This window comes from Bison bison, unplaced genomic scaffold (assembly GCF_000754665.1).
Source record: "Bison bison bison isolate TAMUID 2011002044 unplaced genomic scaffold, Bison_UMD1.0 scf7180017861046, whole genome shotgun sequence".
Taxonomy (NCBI): domain Eukaryota; kingdom Metazoa; phylum Chordata; class Mammalia; order Artiodactyla; family Bovidae; genus Bison; species Bison bison.
Window position 1 is genome coordinate 1,924,737 of NW_011491618.1, and position 17,798 is coordinate 1,942,534.

Consider the following 17,798-nt stretch of genomic DNA (forward strand, 5'->3'; position numbering starts at 1 on the left):
GTGAGAGGGCGGACGGGGGTCTCCGCAACTCACCTCCATGGGCCTCCCAGCCCCTCTTGGACTAGGCACAGCTCCTGGGGTACGGGGATGAGGGGGGGCGTCGAGGCCCAGCTCCCTCAACCCGCACCCCGCCACTGCCGCCTCCGCCCCGGGCGCTGCCTGGAGCCGGTCTGTGGGTGCGGATTCAGGAGCCAGGAGGGAGAGGCTGGGGAGAGGCCGGTACATTGCCCACCAGGGGCTCGCGACCCCGCACGCGACCCGGCACGGGCCCGCCACGCCCCCTCCTGGGAGGCCTGTCTCCAGCTTCGCACCCCTCATTGGCCCGCTGCCCGGCCAATGGGCGGCGGCCTCCGAGGCCTGTTACCCACTAGAGACAAGGCCAAGAACCAGCCGTTAAGGCGACCTCGCTCTCTCGGCGTTTCTGAGCCTTTCCCGCTCAAAGTGAACGTGTTCGGGATTGGCCCAGTCCGTCAAGCACCCGCCTGATGATTGGCTAGTAGAGCAGCTGAGGGGCGGGGCGTGGAAGGAGGATTAGGAGCTCGGGCCTACCAGGTGGGAGAAGAGATGGAAGTGGTCAGGAAGATTTGAGAAGTCGCTCAGCAACCGGCAGATAATCCTAAATTTACCGGCTGTTCATCTTGTTCCAAACATTTCATTTTGCCCCTGGTCCTGCCCCTAACTCCCAGAATCCTTTGGAGCTGCCTCAGAGAATGATAGACTTGGGCTCGCTTACGGAGCGTGAGGAACCCGTTAAGGAGTTGGGGGTTGTTGGGAAAGTCTCTTCCGAGAAGAAAGAGAGCTGTTCTCTGTCCTAGGCCTCACGCTTCGGTGGGGTTGAAGGCATTTTGGTGCTTATGGAACCCCTGAACAAATTTCACTCTGACCTATACCAAATAGGCCATTCACATAGATGGTCCCATTCGAGGATGTGATATCTCAAGATTTTGTCCCCAGAAAATGCTAAACAATTTTGTGTGCATTGAAATATTGAAGACGATCAAAGTAAGCACAGTTACCACCTTTAGGGCATGTATATTTAAAATCAAAATTTGAGAAGCAATAAAGTGGGAGGTGTTTTTTTACTCAAGCATAAATGGAAATAGGATAGGGGGACATATCTTTTTGGCCTATATTGCTCTGATGCTTATTTTGGATCCCAACTCAGCTTTGAGTTAAGAAAGCTTGTTAGTTGACCTGGCTGTACCAATTCATTATATTTATTTCCCTACCTCACACTGCAATGCGGGAGACCCGGGTTCGATTCCTGGGTCGGGAAGATCCCCTGGAGAAAGAAATGGTAATCCACTCCAGTACTCTCGCCTGGAAAATCCCATGGACGGAGGAGCCTGATTAGGCTACAGTCCATGGGGTCGCAAAGAGTCGGACACGATTGAGCAACTTCACTTCACTTCACCTCACCCTGAAAGTTGCTAACCTGGAGTTTACTCCCTCCTTACACTTAGAGCATAGTATTTTGTCTCTCTCCCATAACACCCAGAATGATTTTGCAAAACTATGAATCCTCTTATGTATCTTTTTATTGTAATAAGATATACATAAGATTTGCCATTTTAAGCATCTTCCAATGTATAATTCAATGACATTATACTCAAGTATTATGCAACCATCACCACTATCCATATCTAGAAATATTTCATTATCCCAAACAGAAATTTTGTACCCAATAAAAGAAATAACTCCCATTTCCCCTTCCTTCCACTCTCTGGGAACCTCTATTCTACTTCATGTTACTGTGAACTCACCTATTCTAGGTACTTCATATAAGTGGAATCATACAATATTGGTCCTTTCGCAACTCGTTCATTAGCATAATGTCAAGATTCATGTTGTGCATGTCAGAACTTCATTTTATGGCTGAATAATATTAATCAGTTGATGGACACTTGGCTTGTATTCACCTTTTCTTTGTAATGAAGAATGGTGTAATGAGCATTAGTGTACAAATGTCTATTTGATTTCCCTTTTCAATTCTTTTGGATATATGTTTAAGAGTGGAATTGCTGTCATATAGTAATTCTGTTCAACATTTTCTACACCAAACTATCCCACTGAAGCTGCACCATTTTGCATCCCCATAGCAATACACCAGGGCTCCAGTTTATTCACATCCTTGCCAACAGTTGTTATTTTTCTTTCCTTTTTTTTTTAAATAGCCTTTCAAGAAGTTGTGATATGGTATATCACTGTGGTTTTGATTTTCATTTCCCTTATGACTAATAATGTTAAGCATCTTTTCATGTGCTTATTGACCATTTGTGTATATTCTTTGGAAAAAATATTTATTTAAATCCTTTGTTCATTTTTTTGAGATTGTATTGTCTTGTTTAGTATTGATATGGTTTATTTTGGAAATGAAGGTTACAGGAAAATGGAACACTCCATTGAACTCAAGTGAATACATTAGAAAAGGGATCATTTTGGTTATGGAACAAAAACAAGTATTTAGTATAATTAGTTCTTTCTTTCATCTCTTGCATTTCTTTTTTGGAAGATCTCATTCTGAATGGGTATGTTGAGAGGTAGATGGGATTGTTTTCACAACTGCCTAAAGATAGATATAAACCTCAGACTACAGTAAGAAGTTAGAAATACTCAAATAATTGTTTTATGACTTCTCTGCTTTCACAGTTTGTTGTGGTCCACACAGTCAAAGGCTTTGGTGTAGTCAATACAGCAGATGTAGATGTTTTTCTGGAACACGGAAAATCCCAAATTTGAGGAATCCCCAGATACAGAATGAAGGATCTCTTGACACCAAAGGACTGGAAAACAGCTGCTTCTTTTTCTTTTTTTAATTGAGATCCGCAGTTTTAATTTAGACCACAGAGTTTGAGAACTTTAAAAAGATTCGTTGTTTCTGCCTTTTCCCTTTCAGTTAGATAGGGTTCCAGGTCATTCTCTCTTAATCTGGGCATTTAAAGATCCATTAAAGCTTTGTGTTGTGGTATACTGCTGCCAGCAAGCTTCCTTCCAAAAGGTAAAAAATTAAAGAACATTCCTGAAAGACGTGGTTTTCAAATTGGATGATTATGTACCGTTGAGGTGGGAAATAGATTCTGAATATATAGAATATTCCTGAAAACACACAGCCCACCTCCTTGTTGCAATTTTTCAGGAGCTGAATTTCCTATATTATTTTATCTGTCTTGCTTTCTATTTGTGCAGTCTAAAATACCATGAGAGGATATACTTACTGACAGGTCAACCTGAAAGCTGGATGTTTTGCGAACCATTGTATTAAATAACGAAGTTGAGGGTCCTTATCAAAATCTGTCAGAGCCTGGAAATATTCAATAGTTGTTTTATTGCAAAAGCTTTTAAATTCTGCTCAGGTTCTGAACTGATCCCTAAGTAGGTACAGTTCTCCAGCCTGTCCTTTCCTAGGGCACCTACAAAATTAAAACCTAGAAAAGCTACTTCCTTGACTCCTGCTTTGGAGGGCAGAGTAAGGGAGGTTCCCCACTTGTAAGGCTCTACCTCTGTTTCAAGGATTTTACCTCTGATCTGGAGTCCCACTGCTTGTCTGGCTTGATGATTTGATTCTCTCTCTTCCTCTCTCTTTTTAATAGACATTAAATGTAGACGTTATTTTTTAAAGTCTTATTTATTTATTTATTGGCTGTGCTGGGTTTTCATTGCCGCACACAGGCTTTTCTCTATGTGCGGCAAGTGGGGGGCATTCTCTAGTTTTGCAGTACTCTGGCTTCTCATGGAAGCTTCTCTTGTTGCTCTAGGGCCCTTGAATTCAGTAGCTGTGGTGCCTGGGCTTAGTTGCCCTGCTGCATGTGGGATCTTCTGGGACTGGAGATCAAACCTGTGCCCCCTGCACTGACAGGCAGATTCTTAACCACTGGACCACCAGGGAGGTCCTAGACATTATTTTTTAAAAAACTGTTTGAAAAAATAATAATAATAATAAAAAAAATAGAAAACTGTTTGAGGTTCACAGCAAAATTGCATGTGAAGTATAGAGAGTTCCCAAATATCCCCTGCCCCCATACATGCACAATGTTCTCCCTATCAGCATCCATACCAAAGTGGAACATTTGTTACAATCAATGAGCCTACACTGGACACATCATTGTCAACCAAAGTCCACAGTTTACATGAGGGTTCATCCTTGGTGTTGTGCATCCTATGGGTTTTGACAAATGTATAATGCCATGTATCTCCCTCTTTCTGTGTATGTCTCTCTCTCTCACTCGTCCTTCATTCCTTTTTCCTTTGCTCTACAGATTACACCTACAACTGTTTAACTTTCCAATATGAGCTAGTTTGTAAGCAAGCTCCCTGGACATTGTAATGAAGTGAATATCAATGACTAAAAGGGGCCTCACTGAGAGGTATTGCTCCCCATTTCAACCACAGGTCATTGTCAAAGTTAAGATGGGGTCTTGTATCCTTTGTTCACTTAAGAACTCTCTCAGGACTTCTGTGGTGGTTCAATGATTAAGACTTTGCCTTCCAGTGCAGGGAATGCAGTTTTATCCCTGGTCAAGGAGCTAAGATTCCATGTGCCTTGGGGGAAAAAAAAAACAAAATATAAATCAGAAGCAATATCATAATAAATTTAATAAAGACTTTTAAAAAAATGGTCCACATCTAAAAAAATATTTTAAGGAAAAAAAAAAGAACTCTCTCTTCTAGACAAGTGTCTTAGATTCTGTAGTTGAGCTGAATTGAGGCCCTTGGATGTGGATAACAAGAGGTAGGAATCATTTCCCATATTCAGTTCAGTTCAGTTCAGTCACTCAGTTGTGTCTGACTCTTTGTGACCACATGAACCGAAGTAGGCCAGGCCTCCCTGTCCATCACCAACTCCCGGAGTCCACCCAAACCCATGTCCATTGTGTCAGTGATGCCATCCAACCATCTCATCCTCTGTTGTCCCCTTCTCCTCCTGCCCTCAATCTTTCCCAGCATCAGGGTCTTTTCAAATGAGTCAACTGTTCACATCAGGTGGCCAAAGTACTGGAGTTTCAACTTCAACATCAGTCCTTCCAATGAACACCCAGGACTGATCTCCTTTAGGATGGACTGGTTGGATCCCCTTGCAGTCCAAGGGACTCTCAAGAGTCTTCTCCAACACCACAGTTCAAAAGCACCAATTCTTCTACACTCAGCTTTCTTTATAGTCCAACTCTCACATCCATACATGACCACTGGAAAAACCATAGCCTTGACTAGACAAACCTTTGTTGGCAAAGTAATGTCTCTGCTTTTGAATATGCTATCGAGGTTGGTCATAGCTTTCCTTCCAAGGAGCAAGCAAGCGTCTTTTAATTTCATGGCTGCAGTCACCATCTGCAGTGATTTTGGAGCCCAGAAAAATAAAATCAGCCACTGTTTCCACTGTTTCCCCATCTATTTGCCATGAAGTGATGGGACCGGATGCCATGATCTTAGTTATCTGAATGTTGAGCTTTAAGCCAACTTTTTCACTCTCCTCTTTCACTTTCCTCAAGATGCTCTTTAGTTCTTCACTTTCTGCCATCAGGGTGGTGTCATCTGCATATCTGTGGTTATTGATATTTCTCCCGGCAATCTTGATTCCAGCTTGTGCTTCTTCCAGCCCAGCATTTCTCATGATGTACACTGCATATAAGTTAACTAAGCAGGGTGACGATATACAGCCTTGACGTACTCCTTTTCCTATTTGGAACCAGTCTGTTGTTCCACGTCCAGTTCTAACTGTTGCTTCCTGACCTGTATACAGGTTTCTCAAGAGGCAGGTCAGGTGGTCTGGTATTCCCATCTCTTTCAGAATTTTCCACAGTTTATTGTGTTGGCATGGTCAATAAAGCAGAAATAGATGTTTTTCTGGAACTCTCTTGCTTTCTCTATGATCCAGCAGATGTTGGCAATTTGATCTCTGGTTTCTCTGCCTTTTCTAAAACTAGCTTGAACATCTGGAAGTTCACGGTTCACGTATTGCTGAAGCCTGGCTTGGAGAATTTTGAGCATTACTTTATTAGCATATGAGATAAACCCTAAAAAAAACCTGGCTTTTCTTATCTAACTCATCTTAAATATTGGGCACGAAGAGGGAAATCTATCAAGGGTTTCTGTTGGAAAATAAGCTGGGGGATCAAGTGGTCTAGTGTTTGATTTTATCTATTTATTTATTATTTATCTGGCTGTGTCTGGTCTTAGGTGTGGGACTTGGGATCTTTCGTTGTGGTGCATGGATTCTTTAGTTGTGGCGCTTGGACTTAGTTGCTCCACAATATGTGGGATGTTAGTTTCCTGACAAAGGATGGAACCCACATCCCCTGCATGGCAAAGTGGATTCTTAACTACCAGATCATCAGAGAAGTTCCTAGTCTAGTGTTTTATTCCAGCTCTTGTCCAAGATGATCACCAAATTTCTGGCTTTTACCTTTTCTTGGTTTCACTTTTCTCATCTATAAAATAAAGGATCTAGTTAGATAACCTTTAAACTTCCTTCCAACTCTTGAGTTATCCTGACTCCACATCCCCCTCTTTAACCTAGAAACAATAATCTCTGTCCTTGTCATTCAAAGATTGAGTAATGTTAATGAACTGCCAGAAATAAAAACTTGTTGAATTCCCCAGGAGAGATTCATTTAATCAGAGTGAGTAGGTAATGGAGTATTACACTAATTTTCCATATGGTAGTTAAATGGAAATAGTTATATACCATTTATGCATTAGCAAATATTTATGCAATTAGAATGCCCAACAATGGAATTACGATAACCATAAAATTAGGTTTTGGTTTGCCCTCTTATAATGCCTTCAGAATAGATTCCAAATTCTTATAATCATTGTACAACACTGGAGTTATAGATAAGACTGGGGAGAGTTAAGAATATATAATTAAAATTACTACTTGAAAGCTTGGTTAACAATTTTTATTTTTCATAAAATTAGAATATGGAACAATTCAAGTTACTAGAACCATAGAATCACAGAATTTTAGATCTGTAAGGGCCCTTGAAGATCATTTCACTAAATCCTCAAATGTACAGGTTGTTCAGTCACTCAGTCGTGTCCAACTTTTTGCCACCCCATGGACTGCAGCACACCAGGCTTCCCTGTCCATCACCAACTCCAGGAGCCTGCACAAATTCATGTCCATTGAGTTGGTGATGTCAACCAACCATCTCGTCCTCTGTCTTCCCCTTCCACTCCTGCCTTCAAACTTTCCCAACATCAGGGTATTTTCCAATAAGTTGGCTCTTCACATCAGGTGGCCAAAGTATTGGAGCTTCAGCTTCAGCTTCAGTCCTTCCAATGAATGTTCAGGGTTGATTTCCTTTAGAATTGACTGGTTTGATATCCTTACAGTCCAGGGGACTCTCAAGAGTCTTCTCCAGCAGCAAATGTATGGGTGAGAAGTCCAAATCACAGAGCGAGTGGTACCCAAGCTGCCTCTAGAGCTCACGTTTATTTGAACTTCCCTGGTGGTATACCGGTTAAGATGCCACACTTCTGCAGCAGAGGCATGCATATGATCTTTGGTCAGGGTAAAATCCCACATGTGTGGTGGGTGTAGGGTGGAGGGGGACAAAAAAAACCCAAAAGACAAAACTCATGTTTCCCACAAAGATTGCCTCCTGGAGAAAGGGATGTTTATATGATCACAGTCACTTTGTTTTTAACTCTGTCTGTAGTTAAGCCTCTTAATAATCTCATAATTATCTATTCATGTAATCATCATCATCGATCCCTGAGATAATTTCCTACTATGCAGCGTAGTTTTCCTCTAAAGGAAATCAGTCCTGAATATTCATTGGAAGGACTGATGTTGAAGCTGAGACTCCAATACTTTGGTCACCTGATGCAAAGAACTGACTCATTTGAAAAGACCCTGATACTGGCAAAGATTGAAGGCGGGAGGAGAAGCGGATGACAGAGGATGAGATGGTTAGATGGCATCACCGATTCAATGGACATGAGTTTGAGTGAACTCTGGGAGTTGGTGATGGACAGGGAGGCCTGGCGTGCTGCAATCCCTGGGGTCGCAGAGAGCTACTGAACTGAACTGATGAAGCAGAGTGCTGCTATCTTTTTGGAAGTGATCAGTAAAATGTGGGTCAGATGGGACTACATTAGTACAGTTTTTTTGTTGTTGTTATTTTTATTTTTTGAAATGTATTTATTTATTTGACTGTGGCTCAAGGATTGCAAGATCTCACTTCCCTGACCAGACAGAAGTTGAATCCGGGCCACGGGAGTGAAAGCCCAGAACCTTAATCACTAGACCACCAGGGAATTCACAGTACTTTTTTTTTAAGATATAAATTTTAAGTTTTTGAAACCAAAATTTTAAAACATATATAGTACCAAATATTTCATTTGCATACAATTTCATCTTTTACCTAGATGTTCTAGCATCATGTAGATCCCTTTCCATTATGGTTTATCCCAGGATATTGAATATAGTTCCCCATGCTATATAGTAGGACTTTATTGTTTATTCATTCTATATGCAAAAGTTTGCATCTATTAACCTCAAACTCCCAATCCATCCCTACCATTCTCCCACAATCAAAAGTCTGTTTCTGTATCATAGATAAGTTCATTTGTGTCATATTTTATTTATTTTCTTTATTATTTATTTATTTATTAGCCACACTGATAGCGTACAGGATCTAAGTTCCCTGCCCAGGGATGGAACCTGTGTCCTCTGCAGTGGAAGCATGGAGTCTTAACCACTGGCCCGCCAGGGAAGTCCCTGGGTAATATTTTAGATTTCACATATAAATGATATCATATGGTATTTGTTTTTCTCTGTCTGACTTACTTCCCTTAGTGTGATAATCTCTAGGTCCATCCATGTTGCTGCCAATGGCATTATTTTGTTCTCTTTTATGGCTGAGAAATATTTCATGGTACATATGCACCACATCCTCTTTATCCATTCATCTGTTGATGGACATTTGGGTTGTTTCCACAACTTGGCTATTGTGAATAGTGTTGCTATGAACATAGGGGTACATTTCCGCACCTCCCCGCCCCCCGACCCGGATATATGCTCAGGAGTGGGATTGCTGGATCATATGGTAGTTCTTTTTTTAGTTTTCTGAGAAGCCGCCATACTGTTTTCCATAGTGTCTGCACCAACTTACATTCCCACCAACAGTGTAAAAGAGTTCCGTTTTCTCTACAGATGGGATGTATTTGATTGCTGTTATTTTTGCTCCCTGTAAGCCAGATCAAGAAGAATTTCGCCATCCTATTATCACAGTAAACACTACCTCAGCTGAGAACAGGGCTTCCCAGAGCTTTGGACAGGGAATTTTGAGATCAGAAAAGATATTATTCTCCTCTTATTCCAAGGCTCAGAGAGGTGATTTGCTTTGTCCATGACCACATAGCTGTTAACAGCAGTCCCAGATCCAGAACTTTGACCTCCAGCCTCCCAATGCTTTCCATGACAATGAAATCAACATGATTTGCTAGTGACTGTATCCTTCTTGCTCTTAGAACAATCTTCTCAACAAAAGTCTGCTTGATTTCAAACGATGGATATTCTTCAGTGTTCATTTGGCTGAGAGGACTAGAGCTTTCCCTTAATGTCACTGCTCTTCAACTACAACGTGTCCTCTTAATGCCAGCCAGCTGTTTTTCAAATATTTTCGAAGTGTTAGTAGATGAGAGAATGCGGACATAGCAATGTAAGTCTATCTACACTTTTAGAAAACAAGTGTCTATTGCACTAAACACTATCATCATATACAAAAGGCTAACCATTATGCAATTTTACCTCTTCTGGTCTAAGGATGAAAAACTAGGAAATATCCTGATGGAAGTTGCTCACCTAATAGTTGAGATAATTATGACTTTGATCCCACCACAGGTTTCACTTCAGTTTTGCAGGATTCTTTTTTTTTTTTTTTTTTTGCAGGATTCTTAATTGAAAACAAAACCCCATACTTCTTAGCTTCTGCATCTTAAAGACAGACAAGCCTGGCTTCCTGCAACCTTTCAAGTAAGAGGGAGAGATAATGGCCATTCTCACAGTAGTCATGGTAACTATATAAACAGAAACTTAACTAACTCATAATAACTGTGCTGTGAAATAAATGTTTTAGCAGCCCTTTCTGAAATTTCTCCACTCCTGAAAAGAGATGGCATAGCTTTGAGGCTGCATGAAACTGGGTGTGGAATAAGGATGGAAAGTAAAGACTTCATATGTGGAGACAATGTGGTTAAGAATGAAATCTTCCATGAGTTTTTTTTTTCCTTAAAGATTTGCTGGAGGGACTTCCAAATCACTGGTCGTCCAGTGATTATGACTCCTTGCTCCCAGTGCAGGGGGCCTGCGTTCGATCCATGATCAGGAAACTAGATCCCACTTGCCACAACTGCAACTAAGACCTGGTACAGCCAAATAAACAAATAAAAATAATTTTAAAAAAATATTTGGACTTCCCTGGTGGTACCAAGGATAAGAGTCTGCCTATTAAGATGGAGGACACGGGTTTGGTCCCTGATCCAAGAGGATTCCACATGCTGCAGGCAACTAAAGTCCATGGGCCACAACTGCTGAGCCTGTGCTCTAGGGCCTGCGAGCCAAAATTAGTGAATCCCTGGGAGGTAACTGCTGAGCCCAGTACTCCCTGGAGCCTGTGCTCCACACCAGGAGACGCTACCACAGTGATAAACCTGTGCACTGCAGCGAAGAGGAGCCCCCAACTAGCCGCAGCTGGAGAGGGCCCACAAACAGCTACCTAATATATGTAAGGGAAAGTGTGAGTGTAAAGTCACTTCAGTTGTGTCTGACTGTTTTCGACCCTCTGGACTGTAGCCCATCAGGCTCCTCTGTCCATGTGATTCTCCAGGCAAGAATACTGGAGTGGATTGCCATGACCTCCTCCAGGGAATCTTCCCAACACAGGGATCAAACCCATGTCTCATGCATCTCCTGCTTTGGCAGGCAGATTCTTTACTACTAGTACCACCTGGGAAGTCCCAGTTAAATGAATAAATTATTAAAAAAAAAGATTTGCTGAAGATCATAATTTTTAATGTGGTACAGATCAATGGTGGGGATTTTACATCAATGCTCACAAGAGCCAGTTGCAATTGCTAACATAAGTATGACTTTGAGACAATAATTTTTCCTGCAAACTATATTTTTAGGGAGCTTTTTTGCCCACTAAATTAATGTGCATACAATATAAAAACAGCTGATTGATTTAGGAAACCTAGTTATAGTTACTAGAAGAAAAGAGAAGTAATGATCTCTTGAACTGAAAATAAAGTCAATTATTTGGTATTATGTAGAGTAAATCAAGACTCTGGTATAAAAGATTTCCAACTTAAAAATTTTTTCCATCTTAAAAAAAAAAACCAAGACTATGGTAAAATAAATTTCTACCTTAGGGACTTCCTTAGTGGTCGAGTGGTTAAGAATCTGTTTTGCAATGCAGGAAACACAAGTTCAATCCCTGGTCAGAGAACTAAGATCCCACATGCCTCAGAGCAGCTAAGCCTGTGTGCCACAACTAGAGTCGATGCGCTAGGAAAAGAAGACCCTGCGTGCCACAACTAAGACTCGACACAGCCAAATAAATGTTAAATTAAAAAAAAAAATTCTCTCTTTCCCTCTGTCCATTGTTCCTGAAAATTTCCCATGGAAATGGATCATCTTGATATTTTACTTACTAACTTTATGCCTAACTAACTTTATTTTTGTGAGTGGAATAAATTCCACCAATTTTGGAGCAGTTTTGGTGTACAGATAAAATCCTCAAATAAACAGTACTTGGGTGGGACTTGCCCACGTATGATGTGGTTTTGTCTGGTCATCTGTTCTGATTTAGGAGAAAGGAGGGCTCCTGGTGATTAGCCCCGTTGGGAAGTTATTTTCTGTACTAGTGAGCGCTGCTCAATGATCTTCAAAGGGAATTAAGGGGATTGTGGTGATGTGGTTTGCAGGTCACCCCCACTGGATATTAAGATCAAACTGCGCCTGGAGAGTTCAACTGCTTTTGTTTACCCAGTACTCCCAGCCTCACATACCCCCCACCTTGATTATTTATTTTTGTTTGTTGAGCTTTCTTTTTGGCTCTAGGGAAATATCAAACACTGGGCAGGGAGAAGGGAGTTGTATGGATCATGACCTTGATGTATTGTTTGACCAGTGCACTACTAGAAAACATTTTCAGGAATTACCCATGCTGGGAGTAGTTACTAAAAAAACTGAAGAAATATATACATTTTACCTTAATTTTCACTTCTTTCTTAAAAATGTTTATTTTTGGTTTACAAAGATAACACTGCTTGGTGTAAAGAAGTTAGACAAATAGGTTAAAGAAAAAGGAAAAATATCCCTAGAAATTCCATCATACTATCAAAGCCGTCAATTTCTCTCTTCTATGCATATGTGTACACACACACACACACACACACACACACACACAAGCATGTATGCTAATTTTCTTCCTCAGATCACAAAAATAGAAACACTGGGACAAATTTGAAAATGGTAGTGGTACTATCTCCATGAGATGGTGCTTAAAGATGATTTTTATTTTTAGTTTCTGTCCTGACAATTGTGAAATTACAATTCACAATTTATGTAGGCGAGTTCATATGCTATCACATTCATGTACATCTTTGTGTACATGTGTTTTATTAGATTCAGAATTTATAAAAATTTTATCCTCCCTTTGGGGATTTTGGTTACTACATTGTTTCTTCGAAAAATATAGATCGGAACACACTATGATCTAAATGACAACCCACTTCAGTATTCTTGCCTGGAAAATCTCATGGACAGAGGAGCCTGGTGGGCTATAATCCGTGGGATCACAAAGAGTCAGACACGACTTAGTGACTGAGCATGCATCCCACTTTCACCAGACAATAATTTATGGATATCTTTCTATCTATAGACTTAGAAGGATATCTATCTTCCTATGTCTCTATCTAGCTACCTGTAGAGATCTATAGTCCTTTGAAGCATTCCTTACACAAATGTTCTATAATTTATAATTAACCCTCAAATTTGTTTGTTTATAAAAGTAAAACATTTTGAGACACTACAGAAATATACAAGGTAAGTTTCTTCCCCACTCCCTTCCAGGAGTATCCACTGTTAATAGTTTGGTATGTATCCTTCCAGACTTTTTTACTTCTGATACAAAAAAAAAAAAAAAAAAGCAAGCAATATACAGTTTTTAATTTATTTTTACAAAAATAAGGCCATTGTAAGGTGTAAGATGATTCTGCAGCTTACTTTTTCCAGCCAATATCATGGTACAACTTATATCAGGGTACATAGTCTTTTTAAATGACTTCGTAGTATTCCAGTAGTATGAGTCAGCCTTCTATTGATTTAACATTTAGGTTTTCCCTCCAATTTTCACATTTTATTTTTGTTCACTTCACTTATTAACTCAATGATAAAGTCATAATAGTGGAATTTCTGGGTTGAAGAGCAAGGTCATTTAATATACTGATAAACAAGCCAAAATGCCCTCTAGGAAAGTTCTATATACTATTTCACATCTTTACAAAAATGCAGAGGATCTATTGTCTGGGAATATTTTTTTTCTTCATCAGTTTAGTCAGCAATAAATATACTTTCCTTATTGATTTTATTTCTATTTCTGTGATTACTAATAAGGTTAAACATATTCTCATATGTCGTGACCATTCAGTTTTTCTTACACTCATTTCAATAGAAATGATTTGCTTTATCTTATTAACTTGTAAAAGTTTTTTCTATATCGGAGAAATTAGTTACCTATCATATGAGCTGCAAATGTTCTTCCAATTTGTCATTTGTCTTTCAAACTTGTTTAATTTTTGCCATATAGAACATACAGAAATTGCCTTCATTTCTATGTTTTTTTGTGTGTTTGGTCAAATTGATCAATCTTTTTTTTTTGTTGTTGTTCCAGGGTTTCATGTCGAGCCTATAAAAAGAGACCCCTCACCCCAGGATTATACAAAGTGCTACCATATTTTCCTTCCAGAACTCTCACACTTCCATTCTTCTGCATTTACTCTTTTAATCCATCTGGAATTCATTTTGCTATAAACTGTGAGGTATGAGTCTAGCTTTAATTTTTTTCCCAAATGGTTAGCACTTGTCCTGACAACATTTATTGAACAGTTGAATAATCCATATTTTCTGCCCTGATTTTTATTGTCTTATTTAGCAAATACTAATTTCCCAAATAGGCTTCGCTGGTGGCTTAAATAGTAAAGAATCTGCCTGCAAAATAGGAGACCCAGTTTTGATCCCTGGGTTGGGAAGATCCCCTGGAGAAGGAAATGGCAACCCACTCCAGTATTATTGAGTGGAGAATTGCATGGACAGGGGAGCCATTTGAGTCTACTTTGGACTCCATTCTGTTCCCTTGTTTTATCTACTGTTTAATTCCTGTGCCAATAACACACTGTTTTAATTTCTGTAGCTTAAAAATATTTTCTAGGGGATTTCCAGGCAGTCCAGTGGTTAGGTCTCCAGGCTTCCACTTCCAGGAGCATAGGTTCAGTCCTTGGTAGGGGGAATAAGTTGTCACAAGCTATGTGGTGTGGCAAAAAAAAAATCCAGCATCTGGTAGGGCTACTCCTTTAAAAATACTAGTTTTTATTTCCACAAGCTTTTAAAAATTTATTTTATATTGGAGTATAGTTGATTAACAATGTTGTATTAGTTTTAGATGTATATATATACATATATATACACACACACACATGTATCTATTCTTCAAATTCTTTTCCCATTTAGGTTATAACTCCATAAGTTTTAAATTGAAGTGAAATTCATATGACATAAAATTAACCAATTCAAAGTGAAAAATTCAGTGGCATTAGTAGAGTCCCATTGTTGAGTAAACAACACTTCTAAATAGTTCCCAAACATTTTCATCACCCTAAAAGGAAACCCCATCCTACTAAGCAGTTTTCCCTCCTTCCCCCATCCATAAATTCTTAACACAAAAAATTGATTGTTTATTATACAACCTCAGATTTCCTGTCTACTGTGTATTGCTGCTGTTGCTAAGTCACTGCAGTCGTGTCCGACTCTGTGCAACCCCATAGACGGAAGCCCACCAGGCTCCTCCATCCCTGGGATTCTCCAGGCAAGAACACTGGAGTGGGTTGCCATTTCCTTCTCCAATGCGTGAAAGTGAAGTCGCTCAGTCGTGTTCGACTCTTAGCGACCCCATGGACTGCAGCCTACCAGGCTCCTCCAACCATGGGATTTTCCAGGCAAGAGTACTGGAATGGGGTGCCATTGCCTTCTCCGCTACTGTGTATTAAGGAAGCTTAAAATTTAAGCCCAAGTTCAGGATCATGGAGAAGACTCCCCTGATTAAGGCCTTACTCCAGCATGCCTCTGCATTCCCCCAGCTTGCTTCTTCATCCCCAGCCTCCCAAACTCAACTTGGATTCTGTTGATCTGTTAAACTGCTTTGTGATTTTTCTAAAGCATCTGTGACATCTTTCTCAAGCCACTCCTTAATAACCTTGTAAACACACTTTTTTTCTCTTTTCCAGTCCGGAGCATGATTTAAATGAGAATTAAGAGGGAATTAAACATACAGTCTTTTATTTTCAGATAATATGAAACCATCAGCTGCCATATATAAGTGCCTATTTACTCTCCTGTCATACTCATTGTCTCGTTTAATCCTTACAACAATGTGCAGTGGGGGTTTACTGATGATATATATCCACAGAGGTAAAGTAACTTACCTAAAGTCCCTGAGCTGAATGTCAGATTCAAGCTTGGATGTCAGGTTCCCCTGACTATCTAGCACTTTCTAGCATGCTGTATTGTCCCCACAAATCAACCCTCCTTCAGGGCAATGGCTACCCATCCCAGTTCACTTCCACTGTTATAGTCAAGTTTGCTTAGAGGAAACATCTAAGCACTCCTCCTGAGGTATATGATTAGGACAGCCAAGGAGTAGCAAAGAAACACCCCTTTCCTCATACAGCACTTTACTTCACGCCCTGGCTAAGCTATCAGGGATCAATGTCACCCTTGCTTCGTAATATTCTGTGTTCTGAATGGAGTCCCATGCTGGCTGACCCAGCTGTTTTTTGTTTGCTTGCTTTGTTTTCTATTTATTTGGCTGTGCTGGGTCTTGGTTGTGGCATGGGGGACCTTGGTTACAGCATGTGGGATCTACTTCCCTCACCAGGGTTGGAATTCAGGCCCCTGCATTGGGAGCACAGAGTCTTAGCCACTGCACCACCGGAAAGTCCCTGGCCCAGCTGTTTTAACTGTCTCCTTGGCTAGAGCTGAAGCTGCTATCTGCAGCTGAAGCCTCAACTGCAAGCCTGGGAGACATCATTAGCCTAAGGGGATGTTTTGAGTGCCATCTCTTCTCAATCTGCTCACCCAGCACCCTCTAGGAAAGGTGTGATGCTCAGGGATGTCAGAGAGCACTATTTGGAGACATTGCTACTGCTGCTGCTAAGTCACTTCAGTCGTGTCCAACTCTGTGCGACCCCATAGATGGAAGCCCACCAGGCTCCCCCATCCCTGGGATTCTCCAGGCAAGAACACTGGAGTGGGTTGCCATTTCCTTCTCCAATGCATGAAAGTGAAAAGTGAAAGTGAAGTCACTCAGTGGTGTCCGACTCTTCGCGACCCCATGGACTGCAGCCTACCGGGCTTCTCCGTCTATGGGATTTTCCAGGCAAGAGTACTGGAGCGGGGTGCCATTGCCTTCTCCAATTTGGAGACATTAAGTGTAAACAAATCAGAAACATGTGGACTGGCTTCCCTCAGAAGAAATTCACATTTTAAAGTGGAAAGAAAAATAAATGGGACAACAATCAGCTGGGCTTGGAGTATTGCAAGGCAGGGTTATAGTACATCAGCAAATCCTAATCACACAGCCCCGGCCCCCCACCCCCACAGGTGCAGAAAGACAGCCCACCTCTGGGCTGGTGTGGTCCTGGGTCTGTGTTCTCAGGAGACAGAGGCCCCAGATGTGGAAGCAGGAGGCGTGGGTTCATGGTGCAGCAACACCACTTAGCACCCCATGTGACCTTTGTGACCTGCAATACACCTGGTCCTAGTACATTTCCTCGTCTGTTAAACAAAGAGGAGGTTTACGATGATAGGATCTTTCTTACCTGATGAAGTTTTTTATGACATCATGGTTACAGTTTAGTTCCGTTTAGTTGCTCAGCCGTGTCAGAGCTCAGTCGTGTCAGTTGCTCAGAGCTTAGTGGCTCAGTCGTGCCACCCCATGGACTGCAGCACACCAGGCTTCCCTGTCCATCACCAAATACTGGAGCTTGCTCAAACGCATGTCCATTGCATCGGTGATGCCATCCAGCCATCTCATCCTCTGTCATCCCCTTCTCCTTCTGCCTCAGTCTTTCCCAGGATCAGGGTCTACTCCAGTGAGTCAGTTGTTCGAATCAGGTGGCCAAAGTATTGGAGTTTCAGCTTCAGCATCAGTCCTTCCAACTGATTTCCTTTAGGATTGACTGGTTTGATCTTCTTGCAGTCCCAGGGACTCTCAAGAGACTTCTCCAACACTACAGTTCAAAAACATCAATTCTTCAGCGCTCAGCTTTCTTTATAGACCATCTCTCACATCCATACATGACCACTGGAAAAACCATAGCTTTGACTAGATGGATCTTTGTCAGCAAAGGTTACAGTTTGCTGTAAATTATTGTCATTATTATTTAGCTGCATGATAAAGACTTTGGAGAGATAATGAGTAATGATAATGACCAAATGCACTGGTCAATGCATTGGTCAAATGCACTGACAATTTGAGGCTTCCCTGATGGTCCATTGGTTAAGACACCGATCA

The 17,798-nt window shown here is 41.0% G+C and overlaps 1 protein-coding gene across 1 annotated transcript in view; it reads right to left on the reverse strand.

The window, feature by feature from the left end:
• Positions 1-39, reverse strand: part of LOC104983023 (chromosome unknown open reading frame, human C17orf104) — a 13,803-nt gene extending 13,764 nt beyond the window's left edge. The window contains exon 1 of the mRNA XM_010832515.1: positions 34-39. Within this exon, the coding sequence (XP_010830817.1) occupies positions 34-39 (6 nt within the window). The remainder of the gene's footprint in view (positions 1-33) is intronic.
• Between the last annotated feature and the right edge of the window lie 17,759 nt (positions 40-17,798).